Below are 16,307 nucleotides of genomic sequence, written 5' to 3' on the forward strand. Positions count from 1 at the left end.
CCATCTTCGGTTCGCCTCTGGGTGCTTCTGCTTGGGCCCTGGGGCTGCTAGGCGCGCTGGGGGCTTCTGCTACACCTACAGCGTCTCCTTGGCTTCTGGGGATGCCCGGGGTGTTGTCCCCTGCCTCCCGTTGTGGATTGGTCAATTGCTCGCCCTTCTGTGGCTCTTGGTCGTCGCTTTTAGTTGCCAGTGTGCTGGCTGATGAACCTCCCTCTTGCGGGGCTGCACTGACCTGGGGATTGTCTGTGACTGCGCCTCTGCCGGGTGGAGGGGATCGTGCTGCTGCCACGCTCTATGCTTCTTCGATGGTGCTGCTGTGTCCACTGCTCTCTGGGCCTGGAATGGGCTCTCGAGTTCAGGCTCCGCTCTCCGCTGGCTGCGTGTGGACAGTGGGGTGATCCCAGTCCTCGTCGCCACTGTAATGATGTTGGTGAGTCCTACACACAGCACTCAGAGTCAGCTGGAGTATGATAACATGTTTATTCAGCTTTAACATAAGTGAGAAGCTCATAGAGCGCCGAGCGTCTAACTATCCTCCGCTCCGGTCGCCAACTGCCGTTATGCCTTCGCGCTCTTCAGTTTTCCCTCAACTGCGCCTGCGCGCGTCCTCCGCTCTCGTTTACCGCGTGACGCGTCATCGCGTACACGCTGGTAAACTAGAGCGCAACACCACAGGAGAGAGGGGAGCAATGCCCATGTGCCCGCAGCTGCGCCTAGGCAGCTGCCAATCAGCCCTGTGACCCACAGCGAAGCAAAGGGCCTCACCGCCAACCAGCGCTAGCAAGAGTGTTGCGGCGCACTCTATAAATCAAGCCGCGTCCCTACCTGCCGGTGAATGAGTCGGCCGCCAACACTGCCAGCGGTCACTGACTCCCCACAAAAGTCCCGGGCCTCTCACCTGCACTCGCAAGGCGAGCTCCTGCCTGCATCGGCAGCTCCATATGGCCTGTCTTCGGAAGGGAAGCTGTTGCACTCACGTTGCAGGCACCGGCAGCGCCACCTAGCGCCTGACGGTCGTACTGCGGCCCGACTCCGTATAGGCCCAGGTAAATGAGTCATGAGCCTCGGCGAAACCAATCCGGCACCCCCATCAGTGGGACTGGTCATCCCCTCAGCGCCAGCAGTGCTGCCCAGCCGTCGAGAGCAGCGGCGCGTCTGTACCAAGAAAAGGTACAGAGCACCGGCAAGTGCCTCATTCGCCCATATCCCCGGATACCTGCCACATCGGTGACGCTACCGTGGCATCCAACATCGCAGCCAGCGCCACCCAGTGATTAGCGGTGCAAACGGCACCTGCCAATACAGCAAGGAGCCCTGCACCAGCCCCTTTCAGCAACCCGAAGCCTGCAGCAAACTGGCTAAGTAACCGCAACCCTCTAGGTACTGCCGGGGCAGCAGATCACCTACCTGCACCACATCCAACAGCCAGGTACAGACACATTCCAGGCACGTGTAGTTCACGGTTTTTCAGAAGCAGACTGCCAGGCTCAGGCACATAGCAGCCATCTGGTGGGTGTAAGACACCACACCCTCCTGCAGCTACACTGGGCAGGCGCAGACAGGAGCTCACAGCCTAGGTCTCCAGTCTCCACACAAAAGGAAGCAGCCACACGCACAGGAGCCTCGGACTCTCGCCTCCCACACAGTCCCAGGTGTGTTGCGCGCTACTCCTGCAGGCTACCCCCGGAGAACTACAACCGAGAGAATAAAGAGAGAGAACTCCTACCTCACTGGCAAGTTGCCACATGAACGGCCACCACGCCCACCTCCGTGAACGTCTGCACCATCCAGTGGCCACACGCAGCATACCAGGACCTCTACCCTCTACGGTGCCTGCAAGCTGGGTGCCGCAGGCCATCTGTGGGAGTCCCAGAAAATGACCACAGCGCCACCGGGTAGCTCCCCTGAAGCAACACGCTGGAGAACGGGTGTACTGCTTAGCCGGAGCAAACACTCAATCATACTCCACGACCATCAGGCAGACAACACTGGAGACCGGAAGAGAGACCCTGACACCCCACTACCCTGCTGGAAGTGGCCAGATCGGCAACAGGAGTTTTCCAAGTGATCCCAGCCAGGGGGATCCATACCGGTTCCACACCGGCGCATCCAAAGAGCAGCCCAACACACTGACTGCTCACCGCAAACAACATCAGCAGTACTAGAGCACAGCACAGCATCCAGCCAACCAACCGGCGGCAGCAGATAACAGATCCCCAAGCGCGCACCACCGGTGGCTGTTTGACTCTACCTCAAGCAAAGACACTGCGACGCAAGCCCCACTAGCAAGAGTGGGTGGTCAGCCAGAACAGTAACGTCTCAAAGGAGCTGTCCCCACCGACAGCGCGAGAAGAGACTGGTGCAAGGCGTGCACCACAAGCGGCTACCTAACGCCGCTGCAATCTACACCACAGGCACCCCAAGTGCCAGAAGAAAATGTCCAAGAACGAGACCGAGCACACAAAGCCAGAAGCTCATAGAAAGCAACGTCAGTGAACCTGACTGCACAATCAGCACCCAGGAGACCTCTCCACAAAGAAACACTGCTGAACGCAGGTAGGAGAGCACCCACGTCTCCACCGCCCCAGGGAAGTCCTGCTGTAGGCCAAAGACCACCCACGGTGTCATCCCTCACACTGCCTCAAGACGGAGTCGGCCCGACCCAAGATTGGCAAGAGCGGACCCCCACTCCCCACGTGGCAGGCCACCACAGCACCAAGCGCTCCCACAAACAGCGACACAAGACCCGATGTCACGTCGCCCAGCAAGCAAGGAGCACCTCACCAAGGCCCAGATGTAGGTGGCCGTTTCAGGCCATTTACCGACCGGTAACGGCCGATTTTGGCCGTTACCGATCGGTAAATGGGTGACAGGTATGTAGGGGGCATTTTTTTACCGAATCAGTAAAATTACCGAATCGGTAATTTTACCGATTCTGTAAAATAAAAAAATCGGTAAATTTACCGATTCTGAGGCACCCAGATGTAGGTGGGACTCTTCTGAGTCCCAGAGGCCTTACCGAATTGGTATTTTACCATCAAATCCAATTTGATGGTAAAATACCGATTCCGGTGTGCATGCACATGTGTGCATGCACACCTATGCCATGTGACAGGCAGACCTGCCCTTAGGGCATGTATGCCTTCCACATGGCACCCGAGCCTGTTTTGGGGGTGCCAGAGGGTGTCAAAGTGACACCCCCTGCACCCTTGTGAAAATCGGTATTTACCGATCCGGTAAATACCAAATCGGTAATGCCCATTCATTCCTATGGGCTTCAAAGCCCATAGGAATGAATGGGCATTACCGATTCGGTATTTACTGAATCGGTAAATACCGAATGTTTCCGATTCGGTATTCCAGCACAGCTGGAATACCTACATATCCACCCCTCAGATTTACCGATTATTAATTACCGAATCGGTAAAATTCTGTAATTTTCAGTAATTAATAATCGGTAAATCTATTTTACCCACATCTGGGCCCAAGTGACTAGTCCAAACAAGTATGCCAGAGCAAAGGCAGAAGCCGGTGCCATGACAGCGCCTCCTCGAGGTCCAAACGCAACGCCCTCGAAGAAAAGAAAAAGAGTGACCGCCTTGTCACCCCGAAGACCGGATGAGCACAGGTGGGCTGAACAAGCCAACAAAGGGAGAAGACCGAGGACTTACAGCCAGCCAAGAAGCACACCTTGACACACCAGACAGCTACCAAGGCGGCCCGACGTCCCTGGATACAGCCTCATGGATGAACCGAACGTAAGCCACAGCAAGCGCCAACCGCGTCTCATCCTTATGCTTCCCCAGGCGACCGACCGTCCCTGAGCGTCCGCAGTCTAAGTCAGGCGCATGCCAGCTCCTGTTCGCATATGCCACAGGGGAAAATCAGCACTGAGTGCCCCCCCTCACACCGCCTCAAGATGGAGTCGGCAGTGGCCCCACAACAGGCAAGCGAGGGTCCCCACACTCTACGTGTCAAGCCGCCACAGACACTCCACCTCAGCAAGGCGGAAGCACATGGCTGCCAAGTCTCTGGACATCCAACACTCCCAGCAAGTCACCAACACCTGTCATCCAGAGCCACTACATGGCTGGCGACCACCATCACCCCAGCCATCAGCACCTGCGCCAGACTACACCACTGCCAGAGATCGGCAGACTGGACTGGCAAGAGGTCCGAGAAGTTCAAATAAGACGTAGTCCGCAAACAAGGACCAACGAACTTCGACATCATCAAGAACCAGAAGAAAAACTGTGAATAGAAGAAGGTCGCCGCGACCGGTCCAGTCACAGAGTGAAAAGAAGACAGTGTCCTAAAGCCAGGACAAGACCAGAGGGAAATGGGCGGAGTGCACGCCGCTTGGAGAAGCCTGGTCAGGAGGACAAGAGCAGCAAGATGACCGGACCACGTCGCGAGGAAGAAAGGAAGAGAGGAATCGAAAGGAATGGTGACACCAGAAACAACAACGTCTTGGAAAATGTGAAGAGGTGTTGCAAGCCAACACGCACCAGAAGAGAAGGTGACACGCGCCACAACGTTGAATACCAGGACTTACAAGTCCAGGGGAACATCGGTAGCACTAGAAGAAGAACAGCCATCCACTTACAAGTCCTCTGACAACCTGTTGGATGCAGGAGTGAACAGGCTGGACCATTGGCAAAACCCACCTTTGGGATTGAGCGGAAGTCTGGATGGGGAGAGCGCTCAGACGTCCAGCAGAAGGAGAACTGACCACTCCACACCAGCCCGTGGATATCCAAGGGGCAAAGGCCTCAGGGACACCGGTGGCAGAGGGTCCCGACAAGAGAGATGGATCCACTGCCGTCCATCCTGCACGTCCCAGGAAGAAGAGGAACTTGTGCACAAAGGCAGGAGTCAACAACCACCCTCCAGATGGAGCTACGGACTTTGAGGAAGTACTCTCATCGTCTCCTCCATTCACACGCAGACTGTGGAGTTGGAGCAACGCTGCGAAGAACGCCCGACCCAGTGGAAACCTGATGAAGAGGGCCTCCGGGATATCTCGTGGCAGGAGAACACCCGCGAGAGGGGCGTCTTAGTGAGAAGGATGTTCTTAAACTACTCCTTCCTTTGCAAAGTGAAGCCACGCTGCTGCCAGTGAAAAAAACAGACGGACTGGTAGAGAACCACATCCATCAGATCTACCATCCTGGTGTCTGCCTGTCGTCACCACAGGAGCGAGGCTGAAAGCCCAGAAGGGCACATCCACGGAGCACCAGGACGTCATGCCCATGTGAACTAGTAGTTCCAGCTGCAAGTTTCCACCGTCGTCATCTGTCAAGCAGCTGAAGAGATTTTTGTAAAATTTGTGACAATAGTAGATTATTTGTTTATTTTCTCCCGCAGGTTCGGACTTTGTTCTTTTCAGTTTTTATTAAAGCTTGGGAGGAATGTAGTGTCCTGCTGGACACATTCTAGTGTTTCTGGAAGTGTAACCCACACTGTACACCCACCCACCACCGGCGTCACAAGTCAGGTGACCCGGTCAATAAAAGCGCACGTGCTCGTGGACAGTTTACTGTACCACAATCCCCGGGGTGTGTGTCCGTCTTTGCCATCATGTGGGCCTGAGGCCCAACACTACAACCACTTCCACTGCTCCACCGTTACTTCAATCCGCTCGCTACAATCCAACCTTGCTCTCCACAGATCTGCGCTGCTACTGCGAGTAATAACCGCAATATTCCCTCTGAAGTTTACTATATGTTTTTCCTTTTTAGGTTTCTCCTGTCGAAAGCTGCGCAAGCAGCGTTTCGCGCAGGCGAAATCTTTAGTCTAGAGTATGTGTGTGTAGTCCCGCCCCTCTGTTCCATTGCCTAGCTCCATAAATGGAGGCTAGCCATTGGAACAGAGATCTGTCCGTCAATGCCGGAGCAGATTCGTGGGCGTTCCCGAGAATTTTAGGCTTTTGCCCACGTCATGCGGCTGTGGGCGTATTTATTTATTTATTTTTTTAAGCTGTGTTTTCGCCATTTCGGAAGTGTCCTTTGCAGGGGAGGGTTGCGCGATGTCCCGCTGTCCGTTCCCGCCCCCCCTCTCGCTGTCCATGTGTGCCCGTTCCCGCCCCCCCTCCCGCTGTCCATGTGCCCGTTCCCACCCCCCCTCCCGCTGTCCGTGTCCAACAATTTGCCTTGCCGTTTTTGTATTTTTTTGTGAGCACTTACGTTAAACTATAGAAACCCACGTCTCTTTTGTCCTGTCACCTATACCCAAAACACTGCCAGCGATGGAAGCCGCCAGGGACGGCTACTGTCCCGATGTGGAATCGGCAGATACCAAAATAAAACGCTCCATCGTCTTCCATCAAACATTCCTGCAGGTTTTCTTTGCCGATAACAGAGCTGAAAAAAGATGGTTTTCAAATTCAGGTTTGTGGGGGCCAATGAGCCGGCGCGACGCTCACCAGCGAGGGGCAGAATGAACAGCGGCGCGTGCTCGCCATCTTCATTTTCACGTTAATGACTTCCCAGCTGCCTCCCCATTTCTGCTGATAATGGAACTTCGCTATATATTCGGTTTTGGGCTCTGCCTACCTTGTTCAAGCTGGAGAAAAACCGTGTGCCCGTTCCGCCCCCCCTCCCGCTGTCCGTGTGCCCGTTAACCCGCCCCCCTCCCGCTGTCTGTTTGCCCGTGCTTAATGCTTGTTTAGCCATTATTGTTTGAATTAGCGAAATGTTGCTATCTTTTTGATCACAATGCAGCCTCTTTCATTTGATGCCCCAATCTACCTAGTTGCACTTATTTGTACCTAATTTCTCCAGAACATGTTCTATCAATGCTACTTCCTATAATATGTCTTTATGCTTGTGCCATTTATTGTCTTTGGCGCTTTACTGTGCTCGGCTGGATAAGTAGAATTTCCGCACCTCCATTCATGAATGCAGAGCTACTCGTCCTCTGTCCATCAACTAGCACCAATACCTGCAATTACCCATCTCATCCACACGGACAGCCCCCGCACTACCCCTCATCTCACGGCATCTCCTTCATGACGGGAGTTTAAACACCCATCCACCCCATCCGCCTCCCTGCTGTCACCATCCCCTGCAGTTTGGCTTCTGCTGTATTATGTGTTAGGAGGTTGTCTACCATGCACGGGTGTGTCTGCAGCGTGGATTTATTTATCTGCGTGAGGTGTATTTTTTCTTTCACTGATTATTTCCGCAGGATCGGTGCACTTCTTTGCAGCATGGCATGTGTTTGAGATAATTAAATTGGTGTCGCTATCACTAGTACACTAGTATGCAAATGCAGTGTAATAAGAATGAGGTCACAGGTGAGTGAGAGGTCCATTGCCCCTCCACAATGGAGTCTTTTAAATACTCCACGGAGTCCTACTGGGTTACGTTACCTTGCTTAGGGCTCTTGCACTATTATTATGCCTCTGGATGGCTGTATGTGTGTGAATATGCATGGTTATGTATGCGTGTGTATCCAGCAAGGAGGCTAATCATGCTGGGAGCTCAGGCAGTATATAGGGTATTTCTCTGAATGCATGTGTGTGTGTCGTGCAGGATGAATGTGTGGCTGTTGTGGGTATTTTTGCGCCTGAAGAATGTGTGCAATAAACTCCAGAACACACCGGCACGGAAGGTTACACACCAGGAGGACACAGGGGATACGCTGGAATCCAGACCACGGAGTAAACGCTAGAATCCATAATCCGGAACATATACCAGAGCACACTATATATATACACACCTGAACAGAGAGGTGCAGACTCCGGAAGAAACTAAGCACAGAGTTTTTTTATTTAGTGCATTTTTATATAGCGCAGACATTACCCAAAGGTGTCGGAGCGCTGTACTATTGGACCAGTTACTTTACATGAGAAACGTATTACTCAATAGAACGTTTCAAAAAATAAACAGGAGACTAAAAAAGATAGGGTACTCGCAGTGTGGGGGGGCTCGCAGTGTGTGGGGGGGGTCTCGCAGTGTGTGTGTGTGGGCTTGCAGTGTGTGGGGGAGGCTCGCAGTGTGTGGGGGGGCTCTGTGGGGGGGCTCGCAGTGTGTTGGGGGGCTGTGTGTGGGTGTGTGGGGGGCTCTGTGTGGGTGTGTGGGGGGCTCTGTGTGGGTGTATGGGAGGGGCTCTGTGTGGGTGTGGGGAGGTCTGTGTGGGTGTGTGTGTGGGTGGCTCTGTGTGGGTGTGTGTGTGGGGGGCTCTGTGTGTGGGGGGGGCTCTCTGTGGGTGTGTGTGTGTGGCATTTGCGACAGATTAAGCTATTGACATTGTAAATGACAATGCCATTTATTTATCTGTTGTAAAAACCAACACATAAATAAAAATGTTGTCATTTACAATGCCAATAGCTCTAACTTTTGCAAAGGCGAAACCGTTGCATTGTAAATGCTTGTTCTCCTTTTCCCCTCTGACTGGTGACTAAATGCAAACTGTGCCAAAAATAAACCAAAGTATCCTTTAAGTAATATATGGAGTAAAACCAGTCAGATCGAACATCCTGCGCTAGGTGAAAACATCAAAAAACGTTGCAATTTGTTTTATGACATTCGTCAAAGGCTGTAAAAACTGGGCTGCTTTCCAAGTAAGGTGATTAAGGTAATTTATTATTTGTATATCCACCCAAATCCATCATCCAACCATCCCTCTTTATGATAATTTAGCATTCTTCAACACCATGTACATTCATCCATAAATCCATCCGAGCATCCATGAATCAATTCTCCAATCCACCCATCTAGACACTCAGCACCTAGCCACATCAGTGGTCGAAGTGGGGAAAAAAAAGTAGGGGAACTGTGGGTGGAGAATCAGGGGGCGGGAATAAATGAAGATTGAATCAGTGGGCGGAGTCAGGGGTGTGGCTAGAAATAACAAACCATAACAATTTTTAGTACGTTTAACATTTCACTGACCAGTTACAGCTTATAACGTTATTTAATTAAAACAATGAATAAATATGTTTATTTGAGGTTTAATTTAGGAAAAAGCAAACACTCGTAGGGATTACAGGTTTATGTAAAGCGTGTGAAATATAAGCAGGAACAACATGTTACCTTAATGCTTTTACTCTCATTGTTTAGAAATCCATGATTAATTTTTGTCTCATACATTGAGGTCATGAATACAGGGCTCCTCCTGTACACATGTGTTAAGCAAGGCTCAGAAGAGAAAGGGACTCTTTAGGAGAATCTAGACTCACGGACACCCACAAAGGCTCCTTCATATTCATGTCAGCCAGCTAGCTGCTCAATCATAATATAGCAAAAAGAACAAGTGGACATAATGCAGAACAATATCATACATTCACCCCAGTACAGCGATCAGGGCCTAAATCCATTGTTTCTTTGCTCACCATGCCATTCCAGTTTGCAGCCAGCGATATGCAAATCAGTCTTGATCCTGCACCCAATGGGAAAAGTCCAGCCCGAACTGCCAGGCCAGGTCCTCCCTGGACTGGAAACAAGCATCCTAGGACTGGGTTCGGGCTTTCAGCCTCCATCATCCAGGATAGCTTGATTCCAGTGGCATGGAGAGCACAGGACTCATGTCTGAGCATACCTGTCCCACTCGGGGTGACAAATGCAAAAAGAACAATTGATGGACAGAATGCAGGACAATGTCATACATTCACCCCAGTAAAGAGATCTAGACCTAAATCCATTGTTTTTTTGCTCACCATGCCATTCCAGTTTGGACCCAGCCATATACAAATCAGTCTTGATCCTGCGCCCAATGTGAACAGTCCAGCCTGAACTGCCAGGCCATATGTATTCAAGTGTCCTTTCATTCGGGAAGTGAACACAAAGCAGTACCCACTGAACTATGCACATAACATATTGCTCTTTGATATGCATGGTACATGTTCTTTGCAGCAGGCATATTACCCCTCTGCGCTACCTTAGATGAGTAAAAAAGCCACTAGACAAAACATGGTCCCATCTCTCTCCAGCAGGTACACTGATCACCAAAGTTATCTTGGCACTTGTATTGTTGACCGAAACCTGCTGAATATACAAAGAACTTTGCAGTGTTTTTAAAACTCCTGCACTTGTACAAAACCGGTCCCCCCAAACTAAACTGGCCCCCTACCCTTCCAGTCACCCTGGGAAACACCTGCTTCTGCCCTTTCACTGCTCCTGTCCAGTCAGTACTCCTGCTCATGCTCGATCAACTCCCCAGCTTCATCAATTCCCCTGCCCCCTCACTTCTCCTGGCTCGTCACTTCTCCTGCCCCGTTCACTGATCCTGCCTTGTTCACTGCTCCTGCCCCATTCACTGCTCCTGCCCCGTTCACTGCTCCTGCCCCGTTAACTGCTCCTGCCCCGTTCACCGCTCCTGCCCCGATACCACTCCTGCTCATGCCTAATCACTGCTCCTGCCTCATTACTTCTACTGCTTCGTCACTTCTCCTGCCCCGTCACCTCCTCTGCCCCGTCACCTCTCCTGCCCCATCACCTCTCCTGCCCATCACATCCCCTGCCTGTCATGTCACCAGCCTGTCATGTCACCTGCCCGTCATTTCTTGTGCCCGGTCACCTCTCCTGCCCTGTTGCCTCTCCTTCCTCATCACTTCTCCTGCCCTGTCGCCTCTCCTGCCCAATCACTTCTCCTGCCCTGTCACTGCTCTTGCATGCAAATCCTACATTGACAATACTTGGTAAGTTGCACTACTACTGCTGAAAAAGCCAATGGAGGTACCAAAGGGTGAGGTGGACTGGCCTCAAGGGTCTTGTGACCTCAATGACAGAGTCATTGTCGCTCTAGGGTGTGCTTCTTCGTATACCTGCCCGCAAGACTGGAGGTGAACTTCAGTATGGATCGTGGTGGACAGGCCTTCAAGGTTAAGCATACTTGCCACCGCAAGGGTCCACTTGCTGGTGATAAGACACCGAGGTTTCTAAGGTTTATCGAGGCCTTCTAAGGTGTATTATGTGAATGTGCTCTTTCAAGAGTGTGGGCTGGTGGACTGGTCATGAAGGCTGAACCTGGTTCTCCAGTGCGAAATTCTGCAGCTTTGGTCAGAGTGCCAAATCCTCTCCCCTACTGAACACCATACTGTTCCCTTAGAGAAACTAGCACTACCTTCAGCTACAACCTAATTGTGCTGCGGCTCAATTCAAATTATGCACTAGACAAGAGTAATATGCTGCCTGAAAAAAAAGTTATAACATCCTGGAAAAAGCAAACACTCATCGGGAATGCAAGGCATGTAAAGCATGTGAAATGTAAGCAGAAACAACATGGTTACCTGAACGCTTTTAAACTCATTATTCAGGCATCAGTGAGTGTTTGTGCCTGAAAAGTTCAGGACATGACTACATGACCAGGAATGGACCTATTTCATTGTCCATTGCTTTTAGTCTTACAAAACTTAAGCAGTTTGCTTTAAAAAGACCACATCCCTGAACACACAGCAGCGGTACACATTTTATAATCTAAAATAATTTTCAAAAATTCACATTAAACGATTCCCACTATTTATTTATTTATTTCAAAGGTTTTATATAGCGCTGCTGGACCCGAGAGTATCAGAGCTCTTTACAAAGAAGGTAAAAACAAACATTGAACAGTGAGATCAAACAAGTCAAGTGCGTCAGAGGAGTATGGACATATAAATTGAAATGTATACAAATAAAAAAGGGAGGAGAGAGATGGAAGTGAAGCGAGGGTGAGATAGAGAGGACAGGGGTATAGAGGAGGAGGGAGGGGAGAGCATAGTATGAGAGAGAGGAGTTATCAGGGATGGTGTCATACTACAAGTATCACGATACATTGGGCATGTAAAGTGTCCGTGACATTAGATACCCCAGTATTTGTTGAGAAGCAGTATTTTGAGTTCTTTTTTGAAGAGATGGTAGGAAGGGTTGCAGCGGATATCCTTTGAGAGGGAGTTCCAGATTGTGGGAGCGTTACCAGAGAACGCACAGGATTGGGTCTTATGGTGTTTCAGTCTGGGAGGGATCAGGATAAGTGAGCTAGTGCTTCTCAGGGATCTGGAACAACCTGATTTCTGAAGTTTTGTTGCAAGGTAGGTAGGGGTGTTTTGGTGAAGAGCTTTGTGAGTGATGCAGGCAATTTTGTATGTGGATCTTCCTTCTATGGGAAGCCACTTGAGATTTTTGAGGATGGGGGAGATGTGATCAAATTTTCTGCAGTCGGAGATGAGTCTAGCCGCAAGGTGGAGGACAGATTTAATTGGGGCAAGATGGATTTTAGGAGTGCCAGCCAAAGTGGCGTTGCCATAGTCGATCCTGGAGAGGACCAGTGACTGGACAACACATTTGAAATCTTCTGCTGGAATAAAAGGTTTGAGTTTTTTAAGGTGGAGAAGGGTTAGAAGAGCGCTTTTGGAGGCATTTTTGATGTGGGGGATGAGTTTGAAATTTTGATCAATACTGATGCCAAGGGACTAACAGTATTAGAGGTGAAGAGAGTGTCGTTTAGTGCTTTGATGTCCTTTACCCAGAGTTGGATGGGAAGAGGATTGTTTTTGGGGGAGAAGATTATGATTTCAGTTTTTTGGGGGTTTAGTTTGAGATGGTTCAGATGGAACCAGGTTTGAATTTTAGTCAGTGTCTCATTTAGGTGAAGGATGTCTTTGTGAGATTTGATCTTGTAGTATAGTTGTGTGTCATCAGCATAGAGATGGTAACTGATATTAGAGAGTTTGAGGATGAGGGTGAGTGGTTCCATGAACAGATTGAATAGGGTAGGGGAGAGGATGGAACCTTGAGGTACTCCTAGTGAAACAGGTTGCGGTTTGGAGAGGAAATGGCTAAGTTTGATTTGTTGGGATCTGTTTTGGAGGAATGAGGAGAACCATTTGAGTACCGTGCCTTCAAAGCCGAATCTATCTTTGAGGGTGTTGAGAAGGGTAGGGTGGTGAACGGTATCAAATGCAGCTGAGAGGTCAAGAAGGATAAGTATAGAGGATTCACCTTTGTCAAGGGAACCATGAATATCATCCATGACATTTAGCATAGCAGTTTCAGTGCTGCAACGGCACTAATGTGCATGGGTGTAAATAACACCAATGTGGCCTGTCTGTGACGAGTCTTTATTGCTTTAATACGTTATTTCATTATTTTTCATAGTTTTATACTTTTTTCTCTTCGTTCTGAGATTGTCCTTCGGAGTAGAAAGAAGTCAGAAAATAAGGACATTTATATCCTAAGTGTTTCGTTCTTTTTTTGAACCATTTGACAGGGGAACAAATAAAGGAAAGGACGGGCAAGAGGTGGTAAGTGCTGTCTCTTAAAAAAACAAGGCACGCGAGGAGTAGCAAGACAGAAAGAGAGGGAGGAATAAAAAGAGAAAGAGGAGGAGGCAGAACAGGAGAAATGGACACTTCTCTGTGCAGGAAGGAAAAGAGACAGTTTTTTTTCCTTCTCTGCCTGTCTCAGAATGGCCTCACTGCAGCATGCATAATAAAGGGCAGAGGGCGAACCTTACTACAGCATATCAAAGGGCAGATGGATGGTGGCCTGAGGCCTCTGAGCCTGGAGGCAGATCACACCTAAAGTTCAGGGCCATTAACGGTAGCGCTTTCATGCGCTAATGGCACTGACAATCACAAGGGAGAGGGGAAATTCTTGTGTCCCCTCGTCCCCCCCACCCTTGTCCCCCGTGTCCCCACCACTGCAAAATCTGGGGGGGTATGTCCCCCGCGTCCCCCACACTTCCTACGCCCATGGGAGGGACTGCTTCTGTGCGAGCTCAGGGAGGGGCTGCTGCAGCCTCAGTAGTTCAACAGAGAAGTGCGAGCAGCCCCTGCAAGATTAAAAAAAAAGTTCTCGTTTTAATTAGGACTATTCTTGCCGTCCCGGGATGCTTTTTTTGAAAGTAAGAAGTAGGGGAACGGGCTGAATTAATTTTTAGAAGTAGGGGCACGCTGTGCCCTTCCGTCCCCGCCCACTTCTACCACTGAGCCACATCTGTATATCCTCCCAGATCCATCATCCAACCATCCATGTTCCTGGCAATGTAGCATCCATTGCCACCATGAACATTAATCCCCATGCTGTTCATCCATCCATTCATCCAAAAATCCATCCATCTGATAATTCATGCGCTGAGCAGGATCCGCCCACATGCCAAGATTCAGCTGTCGATCCTTCTATCAATGCTCCTCCATTCCACCCATCTATCCAATCAAGCACGCAACCAATATAGAATAGAGAATCCATCTATACCATGTACATTAATTTCGAAGCTCTTCATCCACCCATCCGTCCATCCACCTATGCATCCATCAGACTTCAAGCTTTGTGCGTGCTATATGAGAGGAAAACAGCAAAGAATAAAAATAAAAATGAAAACCATAATAATGAAAGCACAACAGGTAACTGACTATAGCTTTTTTTAAATGCACCGCGATGTAACCTTCATTTATGGGCTAACGGCCAGAGCAGCCACCTTTGAAGCGGGGAAGGCTCGTCTCGGCGTCAGCTCAATATCCTCTGATTCATTACACATCACGTCATCTCCCCGTGCCTACAATAAAGACGTGTGTTTGTGTAATGTAACTGGTGCTATGTAAAGCGCTCAATACCTGCGGGTCGAGTTTGCACTATATAAAAAATTGCAAAAAAACAAATTGAAGCTGATTCCTGTGTCTGTTCTAGCAAGTGCTGAGCAGGTTAAACGCACAGCATAACACAGAGCTGTAAAATGACACTTCCTGAAATTAGGGGCAAATGCTGCCCGTTATTATGACTTCAGTAACGGACACTGCTCTAATTACGGACAATCCGTGTAACTAACGGGTAGGGGGTCTCGCCCTATTTTACACTCCCTTTTCTTTGTTCGTCTCCAGCTCTACTTTTTTCCTCCTTCGTTTATGTTTTTTTACTTTCTCCCTTCTCTTCTTCCCGGTATTAAAAGAATCAGAGACAAGCATTACAGCGCGTGTATTCAGAGGGGAGCGGCAGAGAACACAAACTGAACCAGGGGGCTAGGCTGGTCTACAGCATCAACCAATAGGAATCAGGAGCCTGTCAACCAATCCGAGCCAGCTCTGGACTCAGCAGCAGCACTCAAGGGAACCTGCAAACTGTTGGCCAATCCGAACCTGCGCTATCTCTTTGCAGCAACCAATGAGAGACAGTAGACTGTAAGCCAATCCGAACCCAACGATTCGACTTTGAAGGCGCCGACACACACTTTTCAAAAGGAGAAATCAAACTTTGTTTAAACCAAGGTTAGTTTAATTTCCTGCTGCGACGATGGCTTTAGCAGCTCAGTTTTGGAACCTCAAGGAAGAGGCCACTTGTTCCATCTGTCTAGAATATTTTACTGATCCGGTGATGATCGATTGTGGACACAACTTCTGCCGCTCCTGCATCACTCAGATCTGGGAGGAGAGAGATGGAAACTACCCCTGTCCACAGTGCAGGGAAACATCTCGTAGGAAAAAACTCCGACCCAACAGGCAACTGGGGAACATGGTGGACATTGCAAAACAGCTTCATCTGCCCCCCGTGAAGCCCCGAGAGGAGAATCTGTGCGAGAAACATGAAGAGAAACTCAGGCTGTTCTGTGCAGAGGATCAGAGAATGATATGCCTGGTCTGCCGAGAGTCCAAGGACCATAAAAGTCACTCAGCAAGTCCTGTGGAGGAGGCTGCAGAGGAGCACAAGGTATGTGTGTCTGTGGTTAGGATTCAAGAGCAAATGTATATTCTTTGATTCTCAAACGATTGAAGTTCTTTTTTTTATACATATATATTTTTTTTGTTTTTTTCACATTAATAAACATATGACATTCACAATGTAGACATTAATGCGTATGTTTTCGCAAGGAGCCCAGCCTCTGAGGTTAGTTTGCTTATGGTACAAGTGACTGAGTTTCCTTGCCCCTCTGCCTTGCAACATTTAACATAAAACATGTAAGTCTTGGCGGTTGTTTAGGATTTGTAGTTGCTAACATATAACACAAAACATATAGGCAATGCCCCTTGTTCTTGGGATGGCCGCTCACCTTGTGGTCGTGGTTAAAATTTCGGCCTGTCCCGTCTCACTGTCACTTCACCTACCCGACTAACCCTTGACAGTCACTTTGTCAGTGGGCCTCTGGTAAGTACCGTCAGTTATTCGTTGATCATGGGGGTTCGTATGGGTCTAGGAATTTGTCCAAGGTTGCCCACATCCCCCTGTTGGAATTTTTCCATGGTGAGTTTCCTAGAGCTGTGTTGTCGGCTCCCCTAAGGTATGTCACCCATTCATCCACCCCTTGAATGTGGCTTTGGTTATGTCTTTCCATTTGGTGATCACTGTTTTGGCCGCTGCCGTTAGTAGGAAGTCTAGGAGGTTTCTGTCCTGTTG

The 16,307-nt window shown here is 49.5% G+C and overlaps 1 protein-coding gene across 2 annotated transcripts in view; it reads left to right on the forward strand.

Moving 5' to 3' along the window:
- Nucleotides 1-16,307, forward strand: part of LOC147710229 (E3 ubiquitin-protein ligase TRIM39-like) — a 255,116-nt gene that overhangs the window by 94,829 nt on the left and 143,980 nt on the right. The window contains exon 1 of one of the 2 annotated variants that reach the window (XM_086919957.1): nucleotides 15,161-15,623. The exons of the other annotated variant lie outside the window; for it this stretch is intronic. Within the exon in view, the coding sequence (XP_086776083.1) occupies nucleotides 15,210-15,623 (414 nt within the window). The 5' untranslated portion in view covers nucleotides 15,161-15,209. Of the gene's footprint in view, nucleotides 1-15,160; nucleotides 15,624-16,307 lie in introns of those variants that run through there. 2 annotated transcript variants of the gene reach the window in all.

The sequence above is a fragment of the Lissotriton vulgaris genome, chromosome 5 (assembly GCF_964263255.1).
Source record: "Lissotriton vulgaris chromosome 5, aLisVul1.2, whole genome shotgun sequence".
Lineage (NCBI taxonomy): Eukaryota > Metazoa > Chordata > Amphibia > Caudata > Salamandridae > Lissotriton > Lissotriton vulgaris.